The sequence below is a fragment of the Hyperolius riggenbachi genome, chromosome 10, assembly GCF_040937935.1.
Source record: "Hyperolius riggenbachi isolate aHypRig1 chromosome 10, aHypRig1.pri, whole genome shotgun sequence".
NCBI lineage: Eukaryota > Metazoa > Chordata > Amphibia > Anura > Hyperoliidae > Hyperolius > Hyperolius riggenbachi.
This window is the reverse complement of record NC_090655.1, coordinates 289441729-289454531: the sequence shown is the minus strand read 5'-3', so window position 1 is coordinate 289454531 and position 12803 is coordinate 289441729. Positions and strand designations below refer to the sequence as shown.

General features: G+C 48.7%; 1 protein-coding gene across 1 annotated transcript in view; it reads right to left on the bottom strand.

The window, feature by feature from the left end:
- The window catches only part of LOC137537288 (uncharacterized), a 96635-nt gene that overhangs the window by 26204 nt on the left and 57628 nt on the right, over positions 1–12803 (bottom strand). The window contains exon 10 of the mRNA XM_068259366.1: positions 7778–7811. Within this exon, the coding sequence (XP_068115467.1) occupies positions 7778–7811 (34 nt within the window). The remainder of the gene's footprint in view (positions 1–7777; positions 7812–12803) is intronic.

Genomic DNA, 12803 nt, shown 5'->3' with positions numbered 1-12803 from the left:
CCGACCTCTGCTCTGCCCAATATATAACAAGTATGTCCACCCCGACCTCTGCTCTGCCCAATATATAACAAGTATGCCCACCCCGACCTTTGCTCTGCCCAATATATAACAAGTATGTCCACCCCGACCTCTGCTCTGCCCAATATATAACAAGTATGTCCACCCCGACCTCTGCTCTGCCCAATATATAACAAGTACGTCCCCCGACCTCTGCCCTGCCCAATATATAACAAGTATGTCCACCCCGACCTCTGCCCTGCCCAATATATAACCAGTATGTCCCCCGACCTCTGCTCTGCCCAATATATAACAAGAATGTCCACCCCGACCTCTGCTCTGCCCAATATATAACAAGTATGTCCACCCCGACCTATGCTCTGCCCAATATATAACAAGAATGTCCACCCCGACCTCTGCTCTGCCCAATATATAACAAGTACGTCCCCCGACCTCTGCCCAATATATAACAAGTATGTCCCCCGACCTCTGCCCTGCCCAATATATAACAAGTATGTCCACCCCGACCTCTGCTCTGCCCAATATATAACAAGTATGTCCTCCCCCACCTCTGCTCTGCCCAATATATAACAAGTATGACCACCCCGACCTCTGCTCTGCCCAATATATAACAGGTATGTCCTCCCCCACCTCTGCTCTGCCCAATATATAACAAGTATGACCACCCCGACCTCTGCTCGGCTCAATATATAACAAGTGTGTCCGCCCCGACCTCTGCTCTGCCCGATATATAACAAGTATGTCCACCCCGACCTCTGCTCTGCCCAATATATAACAAGTATGACCACCCCGACCTCTGCTCTGCCCAATATATAACAAGTATGACCACCCCGACCTCTGCTCTGCCCAATATATAACAAGTATGACCACCCCGACCTCTGCTCTGCCCAATATATAACAGGTATGTCCTCCCCCACCTCTGCTCTGCCCAATATATAACAGGTATGCCCACCCCGACCTCTGCTCGGCTCAATATATAACAAGTATGTCCTCCCCCACCTCTGCTCTGCCCAATATATAACAAGTATGCCCACCCCGACCTCTGCTCTGCCCAATATATAACAAGTATGTCCACCCCGACCTCTGCTCTGCCCAATATATAACAAGTCTGTCCACCCCGACCTCTGCTCTGCCCAATATATAACAAGTATGTCCACCCCGACCTCTGCTCTGCCCAATATATAACAAGTATGTCCACCCCGACCTCTGCTCCGCCCAATATATAACAAGTATGTCCACCCCGATCTCTGCTCTGCCCAATATATAACAAGTATGTCCACCCCGACCTCTGCTCTGCCCAATATATAACAAGTATGACCACCCCGACCTCTGCACTGCCCAATATATAACAAGTATGTCCACCCCGACCTCTGCTCTGCCCAATATATAACAAGTATGTCCACCCCGACCTCTGCTCTGCCCGATATATAACAAGTATGTCCACCCCGACCTCTGCTCTACCCAATATATAACAAGTATGTCCACCCCGACCTCTGCTCTGCCCAATATATAACAAGTATGTCCACCCCGACCTCTGCTCTGCACAATATATAACAAGTATGTCCACCCCGACTTCTGCTCTGCCCAATATATAACAAGTATATCCACCCCGACCTCTGCTCTGCCCAATATATAACAAGTATGTCCACCCCGACCTCTGCTCTGCCCAATATATAACAAGTATGTCCACCCCGACCTCTGCTCCGCCCAAAATATAACAAGTATGACCACCCCGACCTCTGCTCTGCCCAATATATAACAAGTATGTCCACCCCGACCTCTGCTCTGCCCGATATATAACAAGTTTGTCCACCCCGACCTCTGCTCTGCCCAATATATAACAAGTATTTCCACCCCGACCTCTGCTCTGCCCAATATATAACAAGTATGTCCACCCCGACCTCTGCTCTGCCCAATATATAACATGTATGTCCACCCCGACCTCTGCTCTGCCCAATATATAACAAGTATGCCCACCCCGACCTCTGCTCTGCCCAATATATAACAAGTATGACCTCCCCGACCTCTGCCCTGCCCAATATATAACAAGTATGTCCACCCCGACCTCTGCTCTGCCCAATATATAACAAGTATGCCCACCCCGACCTCTGCCCTGCCCAATATATAACAAGTATGTCCACCCCGACCTCTGTTCTGCCCAATATATAACAAGTATGTCCACCCCGACCTCTGCTCTGCCCAATATATAACAAGTATGTCCACCCCGACCTCTGCTCTGCCCAATATATAACAAGTATGGCCACCCCGACCTCTGCTCTGCCCAATATATAACAAGTATGTCCCCCCCGACCTCTGCTCTGCCCAATATATAACAAGTATGCCCACCCCGACCTCTGCTCTGCCCAATATATAGCAAGCATGTCCACCCCGTCCTCTGCCTAATATATAACAAGTATGTCCACCCCGACCTCTGCTCTGCCCAATATATAACAAGTATGACCACCCCGACCTCTGCTCTGCCCAATATATAACAAGTATGACCACCCCGACCTCTGCTCTGCCCAATATATAACAGGTATGTCCTCCCCCACCTCTGCTCTGCCCAATATATAACAAGTATGACCACCCCGACCTCTGCTCGGCTCAATATATAACAAGTGTGTCCACCCCGACCTCTGCTCTGCCCAATATATAACAAGTATGCCCACCCCGACCTCTGCTCTGCCCAATATATAACAAGTATGTCCACCCCGACCTCTGCTCTGCCCAATATATAACAAGTATGGCCACCCCGACCTCTGCTCTGCCCAATATATAACAAGTATGTCCCCCCCGACCTCTGCTCTGCCCAATATATAACAAGTATGCCCACCCCGACCTCTGCTCCGCCCAATATATAACAAGTATGTCCACCCCGACCTCTGCTCTGCCCAATATATAACAAGTATGTCCACCCCGACCTCTGCTCTGCCCAATATATAACAAGTATGTCCACCCCGACCTCTGCTCTGCCCAATATATAACAAGTATGTCCACCCCGACCTCTGCTCTGCCCAATATATAACAAGTATGACCACCCCGACCTCTGCTCTGCCCAATATATACCAAGTACTCCCACCCCGACCTCTGCTCTGCTCAATATATAACAACTATGTCCACCCCGACCTCTGCTCTGCCCAATATATAACAAGTATGCCCACCCCGACCTCTGCTCTGCCCAATATATAACAACTATGTCCACCCCGACCTCTGCTCTGCCCAATATATAACAACTATGTCCACCCCGACCTCTGCTCTGCCCAATATATAACATGTATGTCCACCCCGACCTCTGCTATGCCCAATTTATAACAAGTATGCCCACCCCGACCTCTGCTCTGCCCAATATATAACAAGTATGTCCACCCCGACCTCTGCTCTGCCCAATATATAACAAGTATGTCCACCCCGACCTCTGCTCTGCCCAATATATAACAAGTATGTCCACCCCGACCTCTGCTCTGACCAATGTCCACCCCGACCTCTGCTCTGCCCAATATATAACAAGTATGTCCACCCCGACCTCTGCTCTGCCCAATATATAACCAGTATGTCCCCCGACCTCTGCTCTGCCCAATATATAACAAGAATGTCCACCCCGACCTCTGCTCTGCCCAATATATAACAAGTATGTCCTCCCCCACCTCTGCTCTGCCCAATATATAACAAGTATGTCCACCCCGACCTCTGCTCTGCCCAATATATAACAAGTATGGCCACCCCGACCTCTGCTCTGCCCAATATATAACAAGTATGGCCACCCCGACCTCTGCTCTGCCCAATATATAACAACTATGTCCACCCCGACCTCTGCTCTGCCCAATATATAACAAGTATGTCCACCCCGACCTCTGCTCTGCCCAATATATAACAAGTATGTCCACCCCGACCTCTGCTCTGCCCAATATATAACAAGTATGTCCACCCCGACCTCTGCTCTGCCCAATATATAACAAGTATGTCCACCCCGACCTCTGCTCTGCCCGATATATAACAAGTATGTCCACCCCGACCTCTGCTCTACCCAATATATAACAAGTATGTCCACCCCGACCTCTGCTCTGCCCAATATATAACAAGTATGTCCACCCCGACCTCTGCTCTGCACAATATATAACAAGTATGTCCACCCCGACTTCTGCTCTGCCCAATATATAACAAGTATATCCACCCCGACCTCTGCTCTGCCCAATATATAACAAGTATGTCCACCCCGACCTCTGCTCTGCCCAATATATAACAAGTATGTCCACCCCGACCTCTGCTCCGCCCAAAATATAACAAGTATGACCACCCCGACCTCTGCTCTGCCCAATATATAACAAGTATGTCCACCCCGACCTCTGCTCTGCCCGATATATAACAAGTTTGTCCACCCCGACCTCTGCTCTGCCCAATATATAACAAGTATTTCCACCCCGACCTCTGCTCTGCCCAATATATAACAAGTATGTCCACCCCGACCTCTGCTCTGCCCAATATATAACATGTATGTCCACCCCGACCTCTGCTCTGCCCAATATATAACAAGTATGCCCACCCCGACCTCTGCTCTGCCCAATATATAACAAGTATGACCTCCCCGACCTCTGCCCTGCCCAATATATAACAAGTATGTCCACCCCGACCTCTGCTCTGCCCAATATATAACAAGTATGCCCACCCCGACCTCTGCCCTGCCCAATATATAACAAGTATGTCCACCCCGACCTCTGTTCTGCCCAATATATAACAAGTATGTCCACCCCGACCTCTGCTCTGCCCAATATATAACAAGTATGTCCACCCCGACCTCTGCTCTGCCCAATATATAACAAGTATGGCCACCCCGACCTCTGCTCTGCCCAATATATAACAAGTATGTCCCCCCCGACCTCTGCTCTGCCCAATATATAACAAGTATGCCCACCCCGACCTCTGCTCTGCCCAATATATAGCAAGCATGTCCACCCCGTCCTCTGCCTAATATATAACAAGTATGTCCACCCCGACCTCTGCTCTGCCCAATATATAACAAGTATGACCACCCCGACCTCTGCTCTGCCCAATATATAACAAGTATGACCACCCCGACCTCTGCTCTGCCCAATATATAACAGGTATGTCCTCCCCCACCTCTGCTCTGCCCAATATATAACAAGTATGACCACCCCGACCTCTGCTCGGCTCAATATATAACAAGTGTGTCCACCCCGACCTCTGCTCTGCCCAATATATAACAAGTATGCCCACCCCGACCTCTGCTCTGCCCAATATATAACAAGTATGTCCACCCCGACCTCTGCTCTGCCCAATATATAACAAGTATGGCCACCCCGACCTCTGCTCTGCCCAATATATAACAAGTATGTCCCCCCCGACCTCTGCTCTGCCCAATATATAACAAGTATGCCCACCCCGACCTCTGCTCCGCCCAATATATAACAAGTATGTCCACCCCGACCTCTGCTCTGCCCAATATATAACAAGTATGTCCACCCCGACCTCTGCTCTGCCCAATATATAACAAGTATGTCCACCCCGACCTCTGCTCTGCCCAATATATAACAAGTATGTCCACCCCGACCTCTGCTCTGCCCAATATATAACAAGTATGACCACCCCGACCTCTGCTCTGCCCAATATATACCAAGTACTCCCACCCCGACCTCGGCTCTGCTCAATATATAACAACTATGTCCACCCCGACCTCTGCTCTGCCCAATATATAACAAGTATGCCCACCCCGACCTCTGCTCTGCCCAATATATAACAACTATGTCCACCCCGACCTCTGCTCTGCCCAATATATAACAACTATGTCCACCCCGACCTCTGCTCTGCCCAATATATAACATGTATGTCCACCCCGACCTCTGCTATGCCCAATTTATAACAAGTATGCCCACCCCGACCTCTGCTCTGCCCAATATATAACAAGTATGTCCACCCCGACCTCTGCTCTGCCCAATATATAACAAGTATGTCCACCCCGACCTCTGCTCTGCCCAATATATAACAAGTATGTCCACCCCGACCTCTGCTCTGACCAATGTCCACCCCGACCTCTGCTCTGCCCAATATATAACAAGTATGTCCACCCCGACCTCTGCTCTGCCCAATATATAACCAGTATGTCCCCCGACCTCTGCTCTGCCCAATATATAACAAGAATGTCCACCCCGACCTCTGCTCTGCCCAATATATAACAAGTATGTCCTCCCCCACCTCTGCTCTGCCCAATATATAACAAGTATGTCCACCCCGACCTCTGCTCTGCCCAATATATAACAAGTATGGCCACCCCGACCTCTGCTCTGCCCAATATATAACAAGTATGGCCACCCCGACCTCTGCTCTGCCCAATATATAACAACTATGTCCACCCCGACCTCTGCTCTGCCCAATATATAACAAGTATGTCCACCCCGACCTCTGCTCTGCCCAATATATAACAAGTATGTCCACCCCGACCTCTGCTCTGCACAATATATAACAAGTATGTCCACCCCGACCTCTGCTCTGCCCAATATATAACAAGTATATCCACCCCGACCTCTGCTCTGCCCAATATATAACAAGTATGTCTACCCCGACCTCTGCTCTGCCCAATATATAACAAGTATTTCCACCCCGACCTCTGCTCTGCCCAATATATAACAAGTATGTCCACCCCGACCTCTGCTCTGCCCAATATATAACATGTATGTCCACCCCGACCTCTGCTATGCCCAATTTATAACAAGTATGCCCACCCCGACCTCTGCTCTGCCCAATATATAACAAGTATGACCTCCCCGACCTCTGCCCTGCCCAATATATAACAAGTATGACCTCCCCGACCTCTGCTCTGCCCAATATATAACAAGTATGCCCACCCCGACCTCTGCCCTGCCCAATATATAACAAGTATGTCCACCCCGACCTCTGCTCTGCCCAATATATAACAAGTATGACCACCCCGACCTCTGCTCTGCCCAATATATACCAAGTACTCCCACCCCGACCTCTGCTCTGCCCAATATATAACAACTATGTCCACCCCGACCTCTGCTCTGCCCAATATATAACAAGTATGCCCACCCCGACCTCTGCTCTGCCCAATATATAACAGGTATGTCCCCCCCGACCTCTGCTCTGCCCAATATATAACAAGTATGTCCACCCCGACCTCTGCTCTGCCCAATATATAACAAGTATGTCCACCCCGACCTCTGCTCCGCCCAATATATAACAAGTATGTCCACCCCGACCTCTGCTCCGCCCAATATATAACAAGTATGTCCACCCCGACCTCTGCTCTGCCCAATATATAACAAGCATGTCCCCCGACCTCTGCTCTGCCCAATATATAACAAGCATGTCCACCCCGACCTCTGCTCTGCCCAATATATAACAAGTATGCCCACCCCGACCTCTGCCCTGCCCAATATATAACAGGTATGTCCACCCCGACCTCTGCTCTGCCCAATATATAACAAGTATGTCCACCCCGACCTCTGCTCTGCCTAATATATAACAAGTATGTCCACCCCGACCTCTGCTCTGCCCAATATATAACAAGTATGGCCACCCCGACCTCTGCTCTGCCCAATATATAACAAGTATGTCCACCCTTACCTCTGCTCTGCCCAATATATAACAAGTATGTATACCCCGACCTCTGCTCTGCCCAATATATAACAAGTATGTCCACCCCGACCTCTGCTCTGCCCAATATATAACAAGTATGTCCACCCCGACCTCTGCTCTGTGCAATATATAATAATAACACAATTACCTCTTCTAACAATGACTCCTTCCACTTCCTGCAACTTCTCGTCTTGTTATGTCACATCACATCCTCTCTGTGGCTTTAATACTTCCTGTCTGCAAGGTTGCCATCTTGAGGTAAATGGGCAAACTGCAGCCTCTGGTTGTAGAATTACATGCACTCAGCCAGTGCATGCTCAGCTAAAAGTAGCTATACACTTCCCATTTACACTTGGGGCTTGATTCACTATAGTGTGATAATTGCTATCGTAGCACTTATCACGCGATCCGCCCTGCGCAGCGCTTTGCGAGCGTAAAAGATAACTTTGCTAAGCGAAGGTTTGCGTGTGATCGTGCACATGAAACAAGTGTGTGGGAACCCTGTCCTCCTTGGGAATCCAGTCCCCCTGTCCCTCTTTCAGGACTGATGGACAGATCTGTGTAATATGTGTATACATAGCTCCCTCTGTCCCTCTTTCCTCCTCATGTGTCCCTCTTTCAGGGCTGATGGACAGATCTGTGTAATATGTGTATACATAGCTCCCTCTGTCCCTCTTTCCTCCTCATGTGTCCCTCTTTCAGGGCTGATGGACAGATCTGTGTAATATGTGTATACATAGCTCCCCCTGTGCCTCTTTCCTCCTCATGTGTCCCTTTTTCAGGGCTGATGGACAGATCTGTGTAATATGTGTATACATAGCTCCCTCTGTCCCTCTTTCCTCCTCATGTGTCCCTCTTTCAGGACTGATGGACAGATCTGTGTAATATGTGTTTACATAGCTCCCCTGTCCCTCTTTCCTCCTCATGTGTCCCTCTTTCAGGACTGATGGACAGATCTGTGTAATATGTGTATACATAGCTCCCTCTGTCCCTCTTTCCTCCTCATGTGTCCCTCTTTCAGGACTGATGGACAGATCTGTGTAATATGTGTATACGTAGCTCCCCTCTGTCCCTCTAATGTGTCCCTCTTTTAGGGCTGATGGACAGATCTGTGTAATAGGTGTATGCATAGCTCCCCTCTGTCCCGCTTTCCTCCTCATGTGTCCCTCTTTCAGGACTGATGGACAGATCTGTGTAATATGTGTATACATAGCTCTTCCTGTCCCTCTTTCCTCCTCATGTGTCCCTCTTTCAGGATTGATAGACAGATCTTTGTAATATGTGCATACATAGCTCCCGCTGTCCCTCTTTCCTCCTCATGTCATGTGTCCCTCTTTCAGGACTGATAGACAGATCTACAGAACTGTGTAATATGTGTATACAGAGCTCCCTCTGTCCCTCTTTCCCCCTGATGTGTCCCTCTTTCAGGACTGATGGACAGATCTGTGTAATATGTGTATACAGCTCTCCCTGTCCCCCTTTTCTCCTTATTTGTCCCTCTTTCAGGACTGATGGACAGATCTGTGTATTATGTGTATACATAGCTCCCCCTGTCCCTCTTTCCTCCTCATGAGTCCCTCTTTAAGGACTGATGGACAAGTTTGCTATTGTGAGTGACCACGGGTAATGGCCGGGGAATCCTGGTTCGATTCCGGTCCGGAGTGGGAGCCTAAGAAATGGCTACCACCCCCGCACATCCAAGGAAGGCAGCAGGCATGGTATGCATGTCCTGAGGTAGTGACCAAAAATAACAATACAGGAGGACTTTCGAGGCCCTGCTGTATATGTGAATTGAATCAACTTTAAATCCTTTAACGAAAATCTGTTATGGAGGGCAAGTCTGATGATGCCTTCACTGCGACTCACCAGGTTGGTCACCTCCACAAGGAGGCGAGAATCTGTTATGGAGGGCAAGTCTGCCATTGTGAGTGACCATGGGTAATGGCCGGGGAATCAGGGTTCTATTCCGGTCCAGAATATGAGCCTGAGACCCATGCTATAAGTAATGTACCTGCCCTGACCATGCTTTGCAGACCAGGCATCTGTGGTCAGATGGACCCTTGAAACAGCGCAAGACGAACCAAATCGAAAGCATTTGCCAAGAATGTGTTATTATGGAAGGCAAGTATGCCATTCATTCAACTGTGTGAAACTTTCTATGGTACTTTCTCAGTACCATGGTGACCACGGGTAATGGCCGGGGAATCCTGGTTCGATTTCGGTCCGGAGTTGGAGCCTAAGAAACGGCTTGGTAGCCACACATCCAAGGAAGGCAGCAGGCATGGCATGCACGTCCCGAGGTATTGACCAAAAATAAAAATACAGGAGGACTTTCGAGGCCATGATGTACATGTGAAATGAATCAACTTTAAATCCTTTAACGAGAATCTGTTTTGGAGGGCAAGTCTGATGGTGCCTTCACTGCGACTCACCAGGTTGGTCACCTTCTCAAAGGGCCGCATGAGCCTGCATGCATTTCGCATCAGTGTCCAGTTGTTGGGCCACAACATCCCCATCTCCCCAGATTGTGTCCTTGTACTGTAATTTATACAATATCACTGGCTGCGCCACTTATTATGCACTCAAAAGTTCATAAATACCAAAGTCCTTATGGGAAAATCTGCCTATGAGTCCTATGAGTTCGCTGTGGGGGTATCCTTAGTATGAAGACAATAGGTAAAGCATTCCACTGCACTCTCATTTAGATTGCATGGACCTAAAAAACACACTGCACATCGCGTGATCCTGCTTCAAATGTGCTCCTTTATCGCAAACGTGCTAGTGTGAACCATGCCTGTACGCGTGCACACACCACCAACATCAAAGGGGCTCACCAGATTCTAGCCACCTCGGTTTTCAGGTGGGTCTCAGGCTCAAATCTGAGTCTCACTCGGTCCTTCAGTGAACCACAACATCCAGTACGGTAGAAAATATATTTAATCTTCATAAAACTTTAATATAAAACACAGTAAAACTCCTCATTGCGTAGTATATCTAAGCAATTAAATTCCACATCCGTGCTTCTCGCGCCAATCACCTACTTACAAGCTAAAAGATGAAAGTAGGCACATCTGACCGGTGGTGCTGGAGGTCCTGTGGAGCCAGCATATGGCTTCCCGGCGGCGTCCCGCACTACAAAAAGTGGGTTCACTGAACACAACAGGTAGGTATATGCAGTGATGAGGTGGGTTCACTAACCATAACAGGTAGGTATATGCAGTGATGAGGTGGGTTCACTGAACACAACAGGTAGGTAAATGCAGTGATGAGGTGGGTTCACTGAACACAACAGGTAGGTAAATGCAGTGATGAGGTGGGTTCACTGAACACAACAGGTAGGTAAATGCAGTGATGAGGTGGGCTCACTGAACACAACAGGTAGGTATATGCTGAGATGAGGTGGGTTCACTGAACACAACAGGTAGGTATATGCAGTGATGAGGTGGGTTCACTGAACACAACAGGTAGGTAAATGCAGTGATGAGGTGGGCTCACTGAACACAACAGGTAGGTATATGCTGAGATGAGGTGGGTTCACTGAACACAACAGGTAGGTAAATGCAGTGATGAGGTGGGTTCACTGAACACAACAGGTAGGTATATGCAGGGCCGGCCTTAGGTTTCACAGCTCCCTGAGCGTAACCAGATTTTGGTGCCCCCCCCCCCCCCGTCATCTCTTTGCGATCCCTCCATTTAGTGTATATAGGCACCCCACCTTTGGTGTGTATATAGGCAGATCCCCCCTTTTAGTGTATATAGGCAGACCCCCCCCCCCCTTTCACTGTATGTAGGCAGATCCCCCTTTAGTGTATATATAGGTGGTGGGTTCACTAAACACAACAGGTAGGTACATGCAGTGATGAGGTGGGTTCATTGAACACAACAGGTAGGTAAATGCAGTGATGAGGTGGGTTCACTGAACACAACAGGTAGGTATATGCAGTGATGAGGTGGGTTCACTCAACACAACAGGTAGGTATATGCCGTAATGAGGTGGGTTCACTGAACACAACAAGTAGGTAAATGCAGTGATGAGGTGGGTTCACTGAACACAACAGGTAGGTAAATGCAGTGATGAGGTGGGTTCACTGAACACAACAGGTAGGTATATGCAGTGATGAGGAGGGTTCACTCAACACAACAGGTAGGTATATGCAGTGATGAGGTGGGTTCACTGAACACAACAAGTAGGTAAATGCAGTGATGAGGTGGGTTCACTGAACACAACAGGTAGGTATATGCGATGAGGTGGGTGCACTAAACACAACTGGTAGGTAGGTATATGCAGTACTGGGTATTACAATGTGCACCTGTCACACAGGTAGTCACTGAATGTGCTGGGCCTGGCTGGCAGTGGCACACACACAGTATGAATTAGCAAGGCTGTCTATGCAACACAAGTGTCAGTGGGACACACAGAGAAAAAAAATTGATCACAAAAACAAGATTAGCTCTCAAAAGAGCTGTTGTGGGGTGCTATTTTAGCAATAACAATCAGCCAGGAGCAAGCTGACAAGAGCCTAACTAATCTTTCCCTATGAGAGTCTGCCAGCAGCTGTCCCTTCTCTCACTATTGCAGGGACACGAGTGAGTGTAATGGCCGGTGGAGCCTGCCTTATATAAGGGGAGGAGTGACTCCAGGAGAGAGTGTAGCCTGATTGTCTACAATGTGCCTGCTGACTGTGATGTAGAGGGTCAAAGTTGATACTAATGGTGCACTATGGGGGCGAACCGAACTTCCGCAAAAGTTCGCCTTACATGGCGAATGCCAACCACTGGAAGTTCGCCTGAAACCGTTCGGGCCATCTCTACTCCTCATGTGTCCCTCTTTCAGGACTGATGGACAGATCTGTGTAATATGTGTATACATAGCTCCCCCTGTCCCTCTTTCCTCCTCATGTGTCCCTCTTTCAGGACTGATGGACAGATCTGTGTAATATGTGTATACATAGCTCCCTCTGTCTCTCTTTCCTCCTCATGTGTCCCTCTTTCAGGGCTGATGGACAGATCTGTGTAATATGTGTATACATAGCTCCCCCTGTCCCTCTTTCCTCCTCATGTGTCCCTCTTTCAGGACTGATGGACAGATCTGTGTAATATGTGTATACATAGCTCCCCTGTCCCTCTTTCCTCCTCATGTGTCCCTCTTTCAGGATTGATGGACAGATCTGTGT